Raw genomic sequence first — 19,996 nt, 5'->3', positions numbered from 1 at the left:
AATATAACAAAGAGTGAAAAATTTAAGGGGGTCTGAATACTTTCCGTACCCACTGTATGTGATATATTGGGAGAATTTGTTCACGCAAGCAAAATACAGGGGACAAAATGGGTGGGGTCTATAAGGGGTGTGGCTTCTGAGAAATGGGAGGGGTCAAAATAGAAGGGCGGGGTCTTGCGCCCCCCCATCTTAAAACTTCACCAGCCGCCACTGGGGCACAGTATCGGCTTTCCAGCAATACAAGGAGGCAAATAAGAAAAGTAAACACGAAATCAAGATGGCTAAAATAGACTTTGAGAGACAAATAGCGGAGGATAGTAAAAAAACCCTAAGAAATTCTTTAAATATATCAACAGCAAAAAAGCTAGGGCAGAGCATATTGCACACATAATGAACGATGATGGGAGGATGGTTACAGAGGACACTGAAAAAGCAACCGTGCTGAACGCTTTTTTCTCATCAGTCTTTACACAGGAAAAGGAGGGGTACACTGACCATGACTGTATGGTTAGTACAGTGGTTCTTAACCTGGGTTCGATCGAACCCCAGGGGTTCGGTGAGTCAGTCTCCGGGGTTCGGCGGGGGGGACAAAGGGGCAATTGCTCTCCCCGAGAAAATATTACTGATTGTGAGGCCGAGCGCACCCCGGGAAATCAGAGCTGCGGTCGGGACAACTCACAGCCATTACACATAGACACTTGACACTCCGCCCCCTGTACCTCCCTCAGCAGGTTTCCAGCCTATCTCCTGCAGGCTGCTTGCTGCGTGAGTGGGCGGGATGGGGATGTACCTGACCACGGAGATCGCGCCCGCCTGGAAGAGGGAAGTGTGAGCAGCTGAGCAGAGGGAGCCGAGTGAATGTTCCTGGAGGTAGGCTCAGCTAGCTGTACATGGTGGATTTGTTTACAAGGACCTCTATGCCAGTGGTTCTCAAATCCGGTCCTCGGGACCCACCAACAGGCCAGGTTTGCAAGATAACTAAATTACATCACAGGTGATCTCATTTGCTTCTCAGTGATTGCAGTATTCTAGCCTGCATCCCCCAAGGTAATACTTAAAATCTGGCCTGTTAGTGGGTCCCGAGGACCGGATTTGAGAACCACTGATCTATGCTACGTCTGCTGAGTTACTGCAGCTTAGCATAGAGGTGCTGTTAGCTGACAGATGGAAATGCATGTCCTTTTCATTTAGCTCAATAAAGCATTGTGAATACCCCCTGGTGTGTGCCCTTCTGATACCCCACGGTATGCCCACCCAGCACCTCCCCCCCATTGTTTGTCCCCCTGACACCCCATGGTATGCCCTCCCAACACCTTCCCCCAGTGTGTTCCCTCTTGACACTCCATGGTATGTCCTCCCAACCCCCCCAGTGTGTGCCCTCCTGATACCCCATGGTATGCCCTCCTGATACCCAATGGTATGCCCTCCCAACCCCCCACCCCAGTGTGTGCCCTCCTGACACCTCATGGTATGCCCTCCCAACCCCCCACCCCAGTGTGTGCCCTCCTGACACCTCATGGTATGCCCTCCCAACCCCCCACCCCAGTGTGTGCCCTCCTGACACCCCATGGTATGCCCTCCCAACCCCCCCAAGTGTGTGCCCCCCTAACACCCCATGGTATGCCCTCCCAACCCCACCCCAGTGTGCCCTCCTGACACCCCATGGTATTCCCTCCCCTCCCCCCCCAGTGTGTGCCCTCCTGGCTCCCCCAGTGTGTGCCCTCCCAACCACTGATGTGTGCCCTCCTGACACCCAGTGTGTGGCCTCCTGACTCTCCACTGGTGTGTGCCCTCACTACCCTCCCCCACAGTGTGTGTCTTCCTGACCCTCCCCCCAGTGTATGCCCTTCCAACCCCCTGGTGTGTGCCCTCCTGACCCTCCCCTGGTGTGTGCCCTCCCAGCCCCCTGGTGTGTGGCTTTACTGATCCCTGTACACTGTCCTATCCTCTGTCCTGTCAACTCCTGTCCTCTGCCCTATTCTCAGTACACCGTCCTACAGCCTACTGACCACTCTATCCTTCCCTACAATCAACTGACCCGTATACACTGCCCTACATGCTACTGGCCTCTGTACACTGCCCTACATCCTACTGACCTTTCTACACCGCCCTAAAAACGACTGACCCCTATACACTGCCCTACATGCTACTGACCTTGCTACACTACCCTACAAACTACTGACCACTGCCCTACAAACTACTCACTACTGCCCTATAGCCTACTGACCTCTGTATGCTGCCCTACAGCCTACTGACCTCTGCCCTACAGCCTACTGACCTCTGTACGCTGCCCTACAGCCTACTGACCTCTGTACGCTGCCCTACAGCCTACTGACCTCTGTACGCTGCCCTACAGCCTACTGACCTCTGCCCTACAGCCTACTGACCTCTGTACGCTGCCCTACAGCCTACTGACCTCTGTACGCTGCCCTACATACTACTGACCTCTGTACGCTGCCCTACATACTACTGACCTCTGTACGCTGCCCTACATACTACTGACCTCTGTACACTGCTCTACATCCTACTGACCTCTGTACGCTGCCCTACAGCCTACTGACCTCTGCCCTACAGCCTACTGACCTCTGTACGCTGCCCTACAGCCTACTGACCTCTGTACGCTGCCCTACAACCTACTGACCTCTGTACGCTGCCCTACAGCCTACTGACCTCTGTACGCTGCCCTACAACCTACTGACCTCTGTACACTGCTCTACATCCTACTGACCTCTGTACGCTGCCCTACAGCCTACTGACCTCTGTACGCTGCCCTACAGCCTACTGACCTCTGCCCTACAGCCTACTGACCTCTGTACGCTGCCCTACAGCCTACTGACCTCTGTACGCTGCCCTACAACCTACTGACCTCTGTACGCTGCCCTACAGCCTACTGACCTCTGTACGCTGCCCTACAACCTACTGACCTCTGTACACTGCTCTACATCCTACTGACCTCTGTACGCTGCCCTACAGCCTACTGACCTCTGTACGCTGCCCTACAGCCTACTGACCTCTGTACGCTGCCCTACATACTACTGACCTCTGTACATTTTACTTTGTATGATACGTTTAATTCAGTTCTGTAAACAACACCTTATTTTCTGGCAGTGCCCCTCCCGAGACTAGACTCATAAAATCATATTTTATATTTTTTCAATTAAGAAGGGTTCGGTGAATGCGCATATGAAGCTGGTGGGGTTCAGTACCTACAACAAGGTTAAGAACCACTGGGTTAGTAGTAATACACAGGACTTGCCACTATGGCTAACAGAGGGTGAAATCAGGGAAAGGCTGGATAAAATTAAACACAAACAAATCACCAGGCCCGGATGGCGTACATCCGAGAGTACTCAAAGAACTCAGTAAAACTATATCTAGACCACTGTTCCTGATCTTTGCTGACAGTATTAGGACAGGAGATGTACCAGGGGATTGGAGGAAAGCTAACGTGATTCCGATATTCAAAAAAGGGCAGAGGCATATCCCGGGAAATTATAGGCCTGTCAGCCTGACATCGATAGTATGTGAACTTCTGGAGGGGATGATAAGGGAGCTAGATAGGGGCAGACCAGTGGATGTGGTGTACCTGGATTTCGCTAAGGCGTTTGATACAGTTCCCCACAAACGCTTAATTTATAAAATAAGGTCTGCAGGCATCGACAGCAGGGTTTGCTCTTGGATACGGAACTGGCTAAAAGGCCGTGTCCAAAGAGTGGTAATAAATAGCACATACTCAGACTGGTCTGGGGTGGTAAGTGGGGTCCCCCAAGGCTCAGTCCTGGGACCAACCTTGTTCAATTTATTCATAAACAGCATTGAGGTCGGGGACATGTCTGGGATGAAGCCATAGTGTCTTGGGGACATGTCTGTGATAAAGCCATAGTGTTCTGGGGACATGTCTGGGATAAAGCCATAGTGTCCTGGGGACATGTGTGGGATAAAGCCATAGTGTCCTGGGGACATGTCCGGGATAAAGCCATAGTGTCCTGGGGACATGTCTGGGATGAAGCCATAGTGTCCTAGGGACATGTCTGGGATAAAGCCATAGTGTTCTAGGGACATGTCTGGGATAAAGCCATAGTGTCCTGGGGACATGTCCGGGATAAAGCCATAGTGTCCTGGGAATATGTCTGGGATAAATCCATAGTGTCCTGGGGACGTGTCCAGGATAAAGTCATAGTGTCCTGGGGACGTGTCCAGGATAAAGTCATAGTGTCCTAGGGACATGTCCGGGATAAAGCCATAGTGTTCTGGGGACATGTCTGGGATAAAGTCATAGTGTTCTGGGGACATGTCCGGGATAAAGCCATAGTGTCCTGGGGACATGTCCGGGATAAAGCCATAGTGTCTTGGGGACATGTCTGTGATAAAGCCATAGTGTTCTGGGGACATGTCTGGGATAAAGCCATAGTGTCCTGGGGACATGTGTGGGATAAAGCCATAGTGTCCTGGGGACATGTCCGGGATAAAGCCATAGTGTCCTGGGGACATGTCTGGGATAAAGCCATAGTGTCCTAGGGACATGTCTGGGATAAAGCCATAGTGTTCTAGGGACATGTCTGGGATAAAGCCATAGTGTACTGGGGACATGTCCGGGATAAAGCCATAGTGTCCTGGGAATATGTCTGGGATAAATCCATAGTGTCCTGGGGACGTGTCCAGGATAAAGTCATAGTGTCCTGGGGACATGTCCGGGATAAAGCCATAGTGTTCTGGGGACATGTCCGGGATAAAGCCATAGTGTCCTGGGGACATGTCTGGGATGAAGCCATAGTGTCCTGGGGACATGTCTGGGATGAAGCCATAGTGTCCTGGGGACATGTCCGGGATAAAGCCATAGTGTTCTGGGGACATGTCTGGGATAAAGCCATGGTGTTCTGGGGACATGTCCAGAATAAAGCCATAGTGTCCTGGCAGTGTTGCCAACCTCCCGGAGGGAAATTTACTGGCAAAACGTCCAAAATTTACGGACGGCACCAATTTTTTACTGGCATTGCAAAAATGTACATAAACAGGCTGTTTTCAGTGCTAAACCGTGCAAATATCAATACTTAAACTATAAACATGTAGATAGTGCTATTAGCAATGTGTTTAGGTTAAACAAAAGTCAAAAACCATATTTCTCCATTAACATGGAGAGGTGAAGGGGGCACAGGAGCAGGACACTGATGTCCTCTGCCCCCGGGCCCTGACTCCTCTCTCTACTGCTCAAGTCTGCAGTGCGCTGCTAGCTGTCGGACTCGGGGGGGGGGGGGGGAGGGGGTGAGAAAGAAAACCAACGGAGCTTCCCCTTTTTTGCAGACTGAGTGCCAGCCACACATTGCCCCCCAATGATAGCAGAGTGCCAGCCACACATTACCCCCAATGATAGCAGAGTGCCAGCCACACATTACCCCCAATGATAGCAGAGTGCCAGCCACACATTACCCCCAATGATTGCAGAGTGCCAGCCACACATTACCCCCAATGATTGCAGAGTGCCAGCCACACATTGCCCCCAATGATTGCAGAGTGCCAGCCACACATTGCCCCCAATGATTGCAGAGTGCCAGCCACACATTGCCCCCAATGATCGCAGAGTGCCAGCCACACATTGCCCCCAATGATCGCAGAGTGCCAGCCACACATTACCCCCAATGATAGCAAAGTGCCAGCCACACATTACCCCCAATGATAGCAGAGTGCCAGCCACACATTGCCCCCAATGATCGCAGAGTGCCAGCCACACATTACCCCCAATGATAGCAGAGTGCCAGCCACACATTGCCCCCAATGATCGCAGAGTGCCAGCCACACATTACCCCCAATGATAGCAGAGTGCCAGCCACACATTGCCCCCAATGATTGCAGAGTGCCAGCCACACATTGCCCCCAATGATTGCAGAGTGCCAGCCACACATTGCCCCCAATGATTGCAGAGTGCCAGCCACACATTGCCCCCAATGATTGCAGAGTGCCAGCCACACATTGCCCCCAATGATTGCAGAGTGCCAGCCACACATTGCCCCCAATGATCGCAGAGTGCCAGCCACACATTACCCCCAATGATAGCAGAGTGCCAGCCACACATTGCCCCCAATGATCGCAGAGTGCCAGCCACACATTACCCCCAATGATAGCAGAGTGCCAGCCACACATTGCCCCCAATGATTGCAGAGTGCCAGCCACACATTGCCCCCAATGATTGCAGAGTGCCAGCCACATATTGCCCCCAATGATAGCAGAGTGCCAGCCACACATTGCCCCCAATGATTGCAGAGTGCCAGCCACACATTGCCCCCAATGATTGCAGAGTGCCAGCCACACATTGCCCCCAATGATTGCAGAGTGCCAGCCACACATTGCCCCCAATGATTGCAGAGTGCCAGCCACACATTACCCCCAATGATAGCAGAGTGCCAGCCACACATTGCCCCCAATGATCGCAGAGTGCCAGCCACACATTGCCCCCAATGATAGCAGAGTGCCAGCCACACATTACCCCCAATGATTGCAGAGTGCCAGCCACACATTGCCCCCAATGATAGCAGAGTGCCAGCCACACATTGCCCCCAATGATTGCAGAGTGCCAGCCACACATTGCCCCCAATGATTGCAGAGTGCCAGCCACACATTGCATCCAATGATTGCAGAGTGCCAGCCACACATTGCCCCCAATGATAGCAGAGTGCCAGCCACACATTACCCCCAATGATTGCAGAGTGCCAGCCACACATTGCCCCCAATGATAGCAGAGTGCCAGCCACACATTGCCCCCAATGATTGCAGAGTGCCAGCCACACATTGCCCCCAATGATTGCAGAGTGCCAGCCACACATTGCCCCCAATGATTGCAGAGTGCCAGCCACACATTGCATCCAATGATTGCAGAGTGCCAGCGATCCCCTAGCACTTACCTCTCTCGCAGCTTCTCTTCAGTCCCCGGCTCCCCGCGGCGCCTCCTCCTCGTCCAATGGCACGGTGTTTGCCTTTCGGCCAATCAGGAAGCGGGAGGACCCGCTCCCTGATTGGCCAGGAGGATGATCCGTGTGACAATAGCGAATTCTCATTCGCTATTGTCACAGAATGGGCGGGTCTCCGAGTCCACTCCACACACAGTGAGTCCACACGCTGCACGCACTCACTGTCAGCGCCAGCGGCCGGCGGGAAAACTTGAATGACGGCGGGGGCGGAGGCAGGGGCGGGGCGCAGGCGGACCTGCTGCATTGATCATCTCTGTGCAAGAACTCGTCAGTCGGGAATCTTCGGAACTGCGTGCCGCACATGCGCAGTTCCGACCTTGCCGCCGCCGCCGTAGATTTACGGGCACTTTTCTCCTGCTACGGGCATTTACGAGCAGGAGAAAAGTGCCCTGTTTTAACGGGCTGTCCGTAAATCTACGGGCGGTTGGCAACACTGTGTCCTGGGGACATGTCTGGGATAAAGCCATAGTGTCCTGGGGACATGTCCGGGATAAAGCCATAGTGTCCTGGGGATATGTCCGGGATAAAGCCATAGTGTCCTGGGGACATGTCTGGGATAAAGTCATAGTGTCCTGGGGACATGTCTGGGATAAAGCCATAGTGTCCTGGGGACATGTCTGGGATGAAGCCATAGTGTCCTGGGGACATGTCCGGGATAAAGCCATAGTGTCCTGGGGACATGTCCGGGATAAAGTCATAGTGTCCTGGGGACATGTCTGGGATAAAGCCATAGTGTCCTGGGGACATGTCTGGGATGAAGCCATAGTGTCCTGGGGACATGTCTGGGATGAAGCCATAGTGTCCTGGGGACATGTCCGGGATAAAGTCATAGTGTCCTGGGGACATGTCTGGGATAAAGCCATAGTGTCCTGGGGACATGTCTGGGATGAAGCCATAGTGTCCTGGGGACATGTCCGGGATAAAGTCATAGTGTCCTGGGGACATGTCTGGGATAAAGCCATAGTGTCCTGGGGACATGTCTGGGATAAAGCCATAGTGTCCTGGGGACATGTCTGGGATGAAGCCATAGTGTCCTGGGGACATGTCCGGGATAAAGTCATAGTGTCCTGGGGATATGTCTGGGATAAAGTCATAGTGTCCTGGGGACATGTCTGGGATGAAGCCATAGTGTCCTGGGGACATGTCTGGGATAAAGCCATAGTGTCCTGGGGACATGTCCGGGATAAAGATAGTGCCCTGGGGACATGTCTGGGATAAAGCCATAGTGTCCTGGGGACATGTCTGGGATGAAGCCATAGTGTCCTGGGGAGATGTCCGGGATAAAGTCATAGTGTCCTGGGGACATGTCCGGGATAAAGTCATAGTGTCCTGGGGACATGTCTGGGATGAAGCCATAGTGTCTTGGGGACATGTCTGGGATAAAGCCATAGTGTCCTGGGGACATGTCTGGGATAAAGCCATAGTGTCCTGGGGACATGTCTGGGATGAAGCCATAGTGTCCTGGGGACATGTCCGGGATAAAGCCATAGTGTCTTGGGGACATGTCTGGGATAAAGCCATAGTGTCCTGGGGACATGTCTGGGATAAAGCCATAGTGTCCTGGGGACATGTCCGGGAAAAAGCCATAGTGTCCTGGGGACATGTCCGGGATAAAGCCATAGTGTCCTGGGGACATGTCTGGGATGAAGCCATAGTGTCCTGGGGGCAAACTTTGGATGAAGTCATAGGGGTTAATATGAGAAAAAAATGGTGATATACCAAAACGAACTGCGCAAATGGGTGCTTGTACACAAAATAAAGTGTATTAATTGTGAATACAAAATTGGATAAATAAATCTGTGAATATATATAAAATTTGTGGGAATGCTTTCCGCACTGCGAGCAGCAAACAAGCAACGTGTTAATGTGATAAATGTGAGTATATATTGCGCTCAATAATAATATTCACAAAAAGTGCATATAAATAAATATATGAAACAGTCCAAATATGCTAAATATCATCGATAGCGATTAAAAGCCACAACAATTGATAAAATGTTGGTTATACTGATATGCTGCACTATGAGTCTCCTTTTATTGCCCCTATATGTCCTCTAATTTGGAGTTCCACTGATATCTGGTCACACTTCTTTGCTGGTGAGAGGAGAAGTTATGTGGATGATCCGGATTGGATACCAATGTTTGTTGTGACCCCCTATAATCAAGGGGTCCTATCCTTCTGGTAAGGAGTATTTATTAAGAACACTGGGTGAAGGTTTCTATCAAGTCTACGCTTTTAATTACTGCTGCGGGTAACCATGGTATCACCTCGTTATTTTAAGCACCAAAGGACTTTTCATATATATTTATTTACTTATTTATGCTGGGTTTGTGCTTTTATCAATTGTTGTGGCTTTTAATCGCTATCGATGATATTTAGCATATTTGGACTGTTTCATATATTTATTTATATGCACTTTTTGTGAATATTATTGTTGAGCGCAATATATACTCTCAAAATTTCACATAGGGGTTGATAACGTAAAAACAAGTAGACTGTTCACTTTGCAGTGGAAATTTCCCTAGATCCCAATGAAGGAGGTGGAACCTCTGCTGACTTTTATCATTCCATTATTTGGAAGAAAATTCTGTTTTATTTTTTATTTCCATTGCATGTAATTAGATGTTTCTTGCAAAGTGAATTTTCACCATATTTACTAAACTTTGGGGAAATTCCACTGAAAAGTGAAGAGCCAGTTTGCCATTGCACTACGTTCACATCTCTGTGTCTGGCTGCGGGTGCAGGAATCGCAGCGATTCTTGTACCTGCGACCCCCCGCAGCGAAAACACAGAAATGCACGGGGCTGCCATTCTTCCTGAATGGTACCCCAACGCATGAAAAATCGCAGTGCGGGTGTGGGAACCACAGGAAAAATAGCATGGTCAAAAAGATCATGCGTTTTCCCTGCGGCTGCGTTTTTGAAAAGGTGCCTGCGATTTTTTTTTTACACAAACGCAGGCATGGCGTCCTATTCATTTGAATTGTCTGCCGTCCCTGCGCAAACGCAGCCTGCACAAATCGCAGAGACGTGAACCTAGGGTTAGAACCCCCATAGTGTCCTGGAGACAAGCCAGAGATATAGTTAGTGTCACCCACAGGCTCATTTACAGTGCCTTGCGAAAGTATTCGGCCCCCTTGAACTTTGCGACCTTTTGCCACATTTCAGGCTTCAAACATAAAGATATAAAACTGTAATTTTTTTGTGAAGAATCAACAACAAGTGGGACACAATCATGAAGTGGAAGGAAATTTATTGGATATTTCAAACTTTGTTAACAAATAAAAAACTGAAAAATTGGGCGTGCAAAATTATTCAGCCCCCTTAAGTTAATACTTTGTAGCGCCACCTTTAGCTGCGATTACAGCTGTAAGTCGCTTGGGGTATGTCTCTATCAGTTTTGCACATCGAGAGACTGAAATTTTTGCCCTTTCCTCCTTGCAAAACAGCTGGAGCTCAGTGAGGTTGGATGGAGAGCGTTTGTAAACAGCAGTTTTCAGTTCTTTCCACAGATTCTCGATTGGATTTAGGTCTGGACTTTGACTTGGCCATTCTAACACCTGGATATGTTTATTTGGGAACCATTACATTGTAGATTTTGCTTTATGTTTTGGATCATTGTCTTGTTGGAAGACAAATCTCCGTCCCAGTCTCAGGTCTTTTGCAGACTCCATCAGGTTTTCTTCCAGAATGGTCCTGTATTTGGCTCCATCCATCTTCCCATCAATTTTAACCATCTCCCCTGTCCCTGCTGAAGAAAAGCAGGCCCAAACCATGATGCTGCCACCACCATGTTTCACAGTGGGGATGGTGTGTTCAGGGTGATGAGCTGTGTTGCTTTTACGCCAAACATAACGTTTTGCATTGTTGCCAAAAAGTTTGATTTTGGTTTCATCTGAGCAGAGCCCCTTCTTCCACATGTTTGGTGTCTCCCAGGTGGCTTGTGGGAAACTTTAAACGACACTTTTTATGGATATCTTTAAGAAATGGCTTTCTTCTTCCACTCTTCCATAAAGGGCAGATTTGTGCAGTATATGACTGATTGTTGTCCTATGGACAGAGTCTCCCACCTCAGCTGTAGATCTCTGCAGTTCATCCAGAGTGATCATGGGCCTCTTGGCTGCATCTCTGATCAGTCTTCTCCTTGTATGAGCTGAAAGTTTAGAGGGACAGCCAGGTCTTCGTAGATTTGCAGTGGTCTGATACTCCTTCCATTTCAATATTATCGCTTGCACAGTGCTCCTTGGGATGTTTAAAGCTTGGGAAATCTTTTTGTATCCAAATCCGGCTTTAAACTTCTCCACAACAGTATCCCGGACCTGCCTGGTGTGTTCCTTGTTCTTCATGATGCTCTCTGCGCTTTAAACGGACCTCTGAGACTATCACAGTGCAGGTGCATTTATACGGAGACTTGATTACACACAGGTGGATTCTATTTATCATCATTAGTCATTTAGGTCAACATTGGATCATTCAGAGATCCTCACTGAACTTCTGGAGAGAGTTTGCTGCACTGAAAGTAAAGGGGCTGAATAATTTTGCACGCCCAATTTTTCAGTTTTTTATTTGTTAACAAAGTTTGAAATATCCAATAAATTTCGTTCCACTTCATGATTGTGTCCCACTTGTTGTTGATTCTTCACAAAAAATTACAGTTTTATATCTTTATGTTTGAAGCCTGAAATGTGGCAAAAGGTCAAAAAGTTCAAGGGGGCCGAATACTTTCGCAATGCACTGTATCTGTTATTGGAGGATCTGATCTGCAGTAATTACTCCAATAAAACGCACTCCATCTATTGAAGTCCTATGATGGCCGAGGCCCCACAAGCTGCAGATTTCCTGACTCTCAGTGATATTGTCTTCCAGGCCGCCATCTTGGCTGCTCTCAGCTCTTTGATGGGATGGGCAGGGAGTTCGCTCACGCCTGGCAACTTGGTGACATCCACTTTGATGACGATGAACATTTTGTGCCCCCGAACAGTGAGCAGGGGATCAGTCTGCTGAAGGTGAGAGGGGCATAATGATTACTGGGTATGGGTCCCACTCTACACAGTCATGGACTGGGCGGAGATCTGGGTAACTGTAGGACATGCAGTACAATATATTACCAAAAGTATTGGGACCCCTCCCTATATACACTATATCACCAAAAGTATTGGGACCCCTCTCTATATACACTATATTACCAAAAGTATTGGGACGCCTCTCTATATACTTTATATTACCAAAAGTATTGGGACGCCTCTCTATATACACAATATCACCAAAAGTATTGGGACGCCTCTCTATATATACACTATATTACCAAAAGTATTGGGACGCCTCTCTATATACACAATATCACCAAAAGTATTGGGACACCTCTCTATATACTTTATATTACCAAAAGTATTGGGACGCCTCTCTATATACACTATATCACCAAAAGTATTGGGACGCCTTTCTATATACACTATATTACCAAAAGTATTGGGACGCCTCTCTATATACACAATATCACCAAAAGTATTGGGACACCTCTCTATATACTTTATATTACCAAAAGTATTGGGACGCCTCTCTATATACACTATATCACCAAAAGTATTGGGACGCCTTTCTATATACACTATATTACCAAAAGTATTGGGACGCCTCTCTATATACTCTATATTACCAAAAGTATTGGGACGCCTCTCTATATACACAATATCACCAAAAGTATTGGGACGCCTTTCTATATACACTATATTACCAAAAGTATTGGGACGCCTCTCTATATACACTATATCACCAAAAGTATTGGGACGCCTCTCTATATACACTATATTACCAAAAGTATTGGGACCCCTCTCTATATACTCTATATTACCAAAAGTATTGGGACGCCTCTCTATATACACTATATCACCAAAAGTATTGGGACGCCTCTCTATATACACTATATTACCAAAAGTATTGGGACCCCTCTCTATATACTCTATATTACCAAAAGTATTGGGACGCCTCTCTATATACACTATATCACCAAAAGTATTGGGACGCCTCTCTATATACACTATATCACCAAAAGTATTGGGACGCCTCTCTATATACACTATATTACCAAAAGTATTGGGACGCCTCTCTATATACACTATATTACCAAAAGTATTGGTCGCCGGCCTTTACACACACATGACCTTTAATGACCCCCCAGTCTTAGTCCGTAGGGTTCAATATTGAGTTGTCCCACCCTTTGCAGCTATAACAGCTTCATCTCTTCTGGGAAGGCTGTCCACAAGGTTTAGGAGTGTCTATGGGAATGTATCACCATTCTTCCAGAAATGCATTTGTGAGGTCAGGCACTGATGTTGGACGTGAAGGCCTGGCTTGCAGTCTCCGCTCTAATTCATCCCAAAGGTGTTCTGTCGGGTTGAGGTCAGGACTCTGTGCAGGCCAGTCAAGTTCCTCCACCCCAAACTCATCCATGTCTTTATGGTCCTTGCTTTGTGCACTGGAGCGCAGTCATGTTGGAACAGGGAGGGGCCATCCCCAAACTCCTCCCACAAAGTTGGGAGCATAAAATTTTCCAAAATGTCTTGGTATGCTGATGCCTTAAGAGTTCCCTTACTGGAACTAAGGGGCCAAGCCCAACACCTGGAAAACACCCCCACACCACAACCCCCCTCCCCCACACCACAACCCCCCTCCCCCACACCATAATCCCCCCTCCACCAAATGATTTGGACCAGAGCTCAAAGTGCCACTGGAGCCAGTTTTGGGTCTCTAATATTCATGAAGACACAATGGGACCATAGTGGGACCATAGTCCAATGTCATATATATTGCATGCTTGGCGGGTCCTCCATGTTCAGTTCATGTGTCTCTCCTGCAGGTGGCGGTACACGAGATTGGACATGTCCTGGGCCTCAGTCACATGAATGAGATGATGTCAGTCATGCAGCCAAGCTACATTCCAGCCAATAGTAAGATGGAGTTGGACATGGCGGACCGCAAGGCAATTCAGAAGATTTATGGTGAGTGATAAGCCTGTACAATAAACACAATACAGATCCCACTGGATCACATTCATTATAGATCCCATCACCTTCAGCATAGTCTGCGGATTAACAGATCCCACCAGATCACCTTCACCATAGTCTGGAGCTTTACAGATCCCACCAGAGAATAATCTCCATAGTTTGGAGCTTTACAGATCCCACCAGATCAGCTTTACTATAGTCTGCAGATTTACAGATGCCACCAGATCATAATGATTATAGTTTAAAGATTTTTAGATCCCACCAGATCATATTCATCATAGTCTGGAGGTTTAAAGATCCCAACAGATCACCTTCACCATAGTCTGGTCCTTTACAGATCCTACCAGATCACCTTCACCATAGTCTAGAGATTTATAGATCTCACCAGATCACCTTCACCATAGTCTGCAGGTTTACAGATCCCAGCAGATCACCTTCACCAAGGTCTAGAGATTTTTGGATCCCACCAGATCATCTTAACCACAGTCTATAGATTTATGGATCCCACCAAATCACCTTCACCAAGTTCTGGAGATTTTTGGATCCCACCAGATCACCTTCCCCATATTTGTGTGTTATAGTGAATGTTGCGTCTTAGCGTGTCATGTGATCTCCTGTGTAATTGGTCTGAACTTTGTGGTTTCTCACCCAGGTCGCTGTTCTGGTCGGTTCAGCACAGTGTTTGATTGGGTACACCAAGACCGCGGTGTTCCAGGTAGTTGGGTTTTCCAGACTTATTTCTTCAGGAAAGGCTGGTACTGGATGTATGAAAATCGCAGTAACCGAACGCGGTATAGAGACCCCCGAAAACTGACCAATGGCTGGAAAGGGATCCCCTCTTCTGACATTGATGCCTTCGTTCATATCTGGACACGGGACAAAGACCTGACCTTCTTCTATAAAGGTAGGAGGATTTTACTCATAATAATGCAGACTTATAGGAACTAATAAAGACAATTTTACTTATAGAGTCTTTTTATGACTTCACACTGAGATCTCTACACCCGACTTTGGTTTCCTCCAACCTTGGAGCTTTGTCTGTTCTCCCCCACCTTGGGCTTTTCCCACACCCCTGATTCTCTGTCCATCTCATGGATGGTGGGGGCCCTGATAGTGGATGCAGAAGATGCTTAGAATTTGATGCTGAAAACCAACTTATCTCTAACTCTGTACCAACCTAACCCTACAGCCCTAACCCTACAGCCCTAACCCTGACTGTACAGCCATAACCCTACAGCCCTAACCCTGACAGTACAGCCATAACCCTACAGCCCTAACCCTGACTGTACAGCCATAACCCTACAGCCCTAACCCTGACAGTACAGCCATAACCCTACAGCCCTAACCCTACAGCCCTAACCCTGACTGTACAGCCATAACCCTACAGCCCTAACCCTGACAGTACAGCCATAACCCTACAGCCCTAACCCTACAGCCCTAACCCTGACTGTACAGCCATAACCCTACAGCCCTAACCCTGACAGTACAGCCATAACCCTACAGCCCTAACCCTACAGCCCTAACCCTGACAGTACAGCCATAACCCTACAGCCCTAACCCTGACAGTACAGCCATAACCCTACAGCCCTAACCCTGACAGTACAGCCATAACATAACCCTACAGCCCTAACCCTGACAGTACAGCCATAACCCTACAGCCCCAACCCTGACAGTACAGCCATAACATAACCCTACAGCCCAAACCCTGACAGTACAGCCATAACATAACCCTACAGCCCAAACCCTGACAGTACAACCATAACCCTACAGCCCTAACCCTGACAGTACAACCATAACCCTACAGCCCTAACCCTGACAGTACAACCATAACCCTACAGCCCTAACCCTGACAGTACAGCCATAACCCTACAGCCCTAACCCTGACAGTACAGCCCTAACCCTGACAGTACAGCCATAACCTAACCCTACAGCCCTAACCCTGACAGTACAGCCATAACCCTGACAGTACAGCCATAACATAACCCTGACAACCCTAACCCTGACAGTACAGCCATAACCCTACAGCCCTAACCCTGACAGTACAGCCATAACATAACCCTAGAACCCTAACCCTGACAGTACAGCCCTAACCCTGACAGTACAGCCATAACCCTACAGCCCTAACCCTGACAGTACAGCCATAACATAACCCTACAGCCCTAATAAGTTATTAATTTTCTCCAATCATATTCTCCCCTCCAGGTACGCAATACTGGCGCTATGACAACGAGAATGATCGGGCTTATGTACAGGATCCCGATGGAATAACTTACCCCCGACTCATCTCTGAAGGCTTTCCTGGCATCACCGGTCCCATTGACACAGCATTTTATGACCGCAGGGATAAAAATATCTATTTCTTCCGAGGTAGAAATGTGAGTAAATTCACTAAACATGATGAAAGCCTAATGACCCCACCATGTTGCCTTTTTTCTCGCCTTCCTTTTACCTTTTTAGACAATTCAAGAACACAAACTGAATAAATTCCTAAAGTTATCTACAGGTCAACTGGTCTTCACTAAGCTTAACCCCAAACCAGACAGCTAAGCCACTGCTTACCTAAAACGACCTAACCCTTACGCCATAACATTAACCCAACAGCCCTAGCCCTGACCTTATGGCCCATAATCAAACATTCCTAAAGATAACCCTACAGCCCTAACTACAATCCCACAGCCCTAACCTTGGTCCAATAGCCCTAACCCTGACCTTATGACCCATAGACAAACATTCCAAACTATAACCCCACAGCCCTAACATTGATCCAATAGCCCTAATCCTGACCTAACAGCTTCAACCCTAATTATAACCAAACATTCCTAAAGATAACCCCACAGCCCTAACATTGATCCAATAGCCCTAATCCTGACCTAACAGCTTCAACCCTAATTATAACCAAACATTCCTAAAGATAACCCCACAGCCCTAACATTGATCCAATAGCCCTAATCCTGACCTAACAGCTTCAACCCTAATTATAACCAAACATTCCTAAAGATAACCCTACAGCCCTAACATTGATCCATTAGCCCTAACTACAACCCCACAGCCCTAACCCTGACCTAACAGCTTCAACCCTGACCTTACAACCCTAATTATAACCAAACACTACTAATGATATCCTAACAGTCCTAATCATAACTCTACTGTACAACCTTAACCCTGACCCACCAGCTGTAATCCTAACTTTATAACTCTAACCATACCCAACAGCTCCAGTCCTGACCTTACAACCCTAACTATAACCAAATCTTTCTAACGATAACCCAATAGCCCTAGTCATAATTCTACAACCGTAACTCTGACCCAACAGCCGTAATCCTGACTTTATAACTCTAACCAAAACCCTACAGCCCTAATGCTACAGCCCATACATGAACCTTGCAGCTCTAACCGTGACCCTAAAGCCTTAACCATAAATCTACAGGCTTATCTCTGACCTTACAGCCCTAATCATAAACCTACAACCAAAACCCTTCAATCATAATGATAACCCTACAGCTCTAACCATAACCCTACAGCCGTAACCCTGACTTTACAACCCTAACCAGAACCAGAACCCTACAGCCCTAACGATTAACCCTACAACTCTAACCCTGACCCTGCAGCCCTAACTAAAACAGCCATAACCTGACCCTAAAACCATAACCCTACAGCCCTAACACTACAGCCCTTACTTTAACCCTACAGTTCTAACCCTGAGCTTACAGCCCGAAACCTGACCAAAGAGCCCTAACCCTGACGATAACTCTACATCCATAACCCTACAGCTCGAACTTTAACTCTACAACCCTAACTATAATCCAACAACCCTAACCTTTTCCCAAACTCTGTAGCTATAACTATAATCCAACAACTCTAACTATAACCCAGATGTTCTTCTAACCATAACCTTACAGCCCCTAACTCTGACCCAATAGACCTAACCCTGACCTAACAGCTTCAACCCTGACCTTACAAATCTAAACATAACCCTACAGCCCTTAAATAACCTTACAGCCCAAACTCAAATGCTACAGCTCTAACTCTGACCTTACAGCTTTAACCATAACCCTGCAGCCCTAACCCTGACCTAGCAGCCCTAATCCTCTCCTTACAGCCCTAAATATAGCCCTACAGCCCTAAATATAACCCTAAAGTCCTAACTATAACCCTACAGTCCTGACCATAAACCTAAAGTCCTAATAATGTGACAGCTCTAACCATAGACCTACAGCTGTAACCCAGACATTACAGCCCAAATCAAAGCCCAGCTGCCCTACTATTACAGCCCTTACTTTACCCCACAACTTCAACCCTGACCCTACAGCCATAACCCTAACCAAAACACCACCGGCCTAAAAATACAACCATAACCATTACACTACCGGCCTAACCCTGACCGTACAACCCTAACCACAAACCTACAGCCCTAACACTACATTTCTTACTTTAACCCTGTAGCTCTACCCCTGACAATACAGCCATAACCATAACACTACAAGCCTAACCCTGAACCATATCCCTAACCATGACTCAATAGTCTGTACCAAGATCCTATAACCCCAATGATGACCCTACAGCACTAACTATAACCCAACAGCTCTAAGCTTCACAATAACTCTACAGACCTAACTACTGTGTAACCCAACTACCCCAATCATAACCTGACAGCCAGGACCCTGACCCAACAGCCCTAACCCTGACCCTACAGCCCTAACCCTGACCCAACAGCCCTAACCCTGACCTTACAGCCCTAACCCTGACCTTACAGCCCTAACCCTGACCCAACAGCCCTAACCCTGACCTTACAGCCCTAACCCTGACCTTACAGCCCTAACCCTGACCTTACAGCCCTAACCCTGACCCAACAGCCCTAACCCTGACCCTACAGCCCTAACCCTGACCCAACAGCCCTAACCCTGACCCAACAGCCCTAACCCTGACCCTACAGCCCTAACCCTGACCAAACAGCCCTAACCCTGACCTTACAAATTAAACTAAACTTTACTGCCCAAACTTCAGAACATATTCCGGACAACAATGGTTTCTGAAAGTCTAAGGTTTTTACCTTGTTCTCTGCCTGACCTACAGGTGACAGCTTTCAGTGTGGCCGGTCATAAGGTTGTCCCTGGTTACCCCAAGGCTATCATTGACGTCTTCCCTCCATGCGTCCCTGGAGACCACCCCCTGAGTGACCTGGACTCCGTCTACTTCTCCTTCGCCCATCAGACTTTGTTCTTCATCAAAGACGCCTATGTGTGGAGGTTGGCCAGAAGCCCAGATGTTCCCCATAATGCATTGCTCCCAAGGCTCCCAGTCAATGAGCAGTGGTTTGATATCTGTGATGTTCATCCCTCAATGCTTACAGTCCCAAGAAGATAAAATCTGACCAATAGATGAACAATATAGAGCTGACATGAGATTCAGAGGGCCCCTGTTCTCCACAATAATCCTAAGCCAACACAAGATTCTGTGGGCCCCTGTTCTCTACAAAAATACTAAGCCAATGCAAGATTCCGAGGACCCCTGTTCTCTACAATAACACTGAGCCAACACAAGATTCCGAGGACCCCTGTTCCCCACAATACCACTGAGCCAACACAAGATTCCGAGGACCCCTGTTCCCCACAATAACACTGAGCCAACACAAGATTCAGAGGGCCCCTGTTCTCCACAATACCACTGAGCCAACACAAGATTCCGAGGACCCCTGTTCTCTACAATAACACTGAGCTAACACAAGATTCCGAGGACCCCTGTTCTCCACAATAACACTGAGCTAACACAAGATTCCGAGGACCCCTGTTCTCCACAATAACACTGAGCCAACACAAGATTCCGAGGACCCCTGTTCTCCACAATACCACTGAGCTAACACAAGATTCCGAGGACCCCTGTTCTCCCCAATAACACTGAGCTAACACAAGATTCCGAGGACCCCTGTTCTCCACAATAACACTGAGCCAACACAAGATTTCGAGGACCCCTGTTCCCCACAATAATCCTGAGTCAGATTCCAGGGCCCCCGTGTTCTCCATGCAAAGGTCG

The 19,996-nt window shown here is 48.0% G+C and overlaps 1 protein-coding gene across 1 annotated transcript in view; it reads left to right on the top strand.

Annotated features, from left to right (window-relative positions):
- Nucleotides 1–19,424, top strand: part of LOC309544328 (matrix metalloproteinase-21-like) — a gene marked incomplete at its 5' end in the record, with an annotated part of 35,924 nt that extends 16,500 nt beyond the window's left edge. Inside the window, 5 exons of the mRNA XM_082243233.1 lie at nt 11,829–11,968; nt 13,819–13,960; nt 14,619–14,870; nt 16,169–16,341; nt 19,040–19,424. Coding sequence (XP_082099359.1) covers nt 11,829–11,968; nt 13,819–13,960; nt 14,619–14,870; nt 16,169–16,341; nt 19,040–19,330 — 998 coding nt within the window. The 3' untranslated portion in view covers nt 19,331–19,424. The remainder of the gene's footprint in view (nt 1–11,828; nt 11,969–13,818; nt 13,961–14,618; nt 14,871–16,168; nt 16,342–19,039) is intronic.
- Nucleotides 19,425–19,996: the final 572 nt, after the last annotated feature.

Source organism: Pelophylax lessonae (assembly GCF_965119305.1).
Source record: "Pelophylax lessonae genome assembly, chromosome: 1".
Lineage (NCBI taxonomy): Eukaryota > Metazoa > Chordata > Amphibia > Anura > Ranidae > Pelophylax > Pelophylax lessonae.
This window is presented reverse-complemented; position numbering and strand designations above follow the sequence as displayed.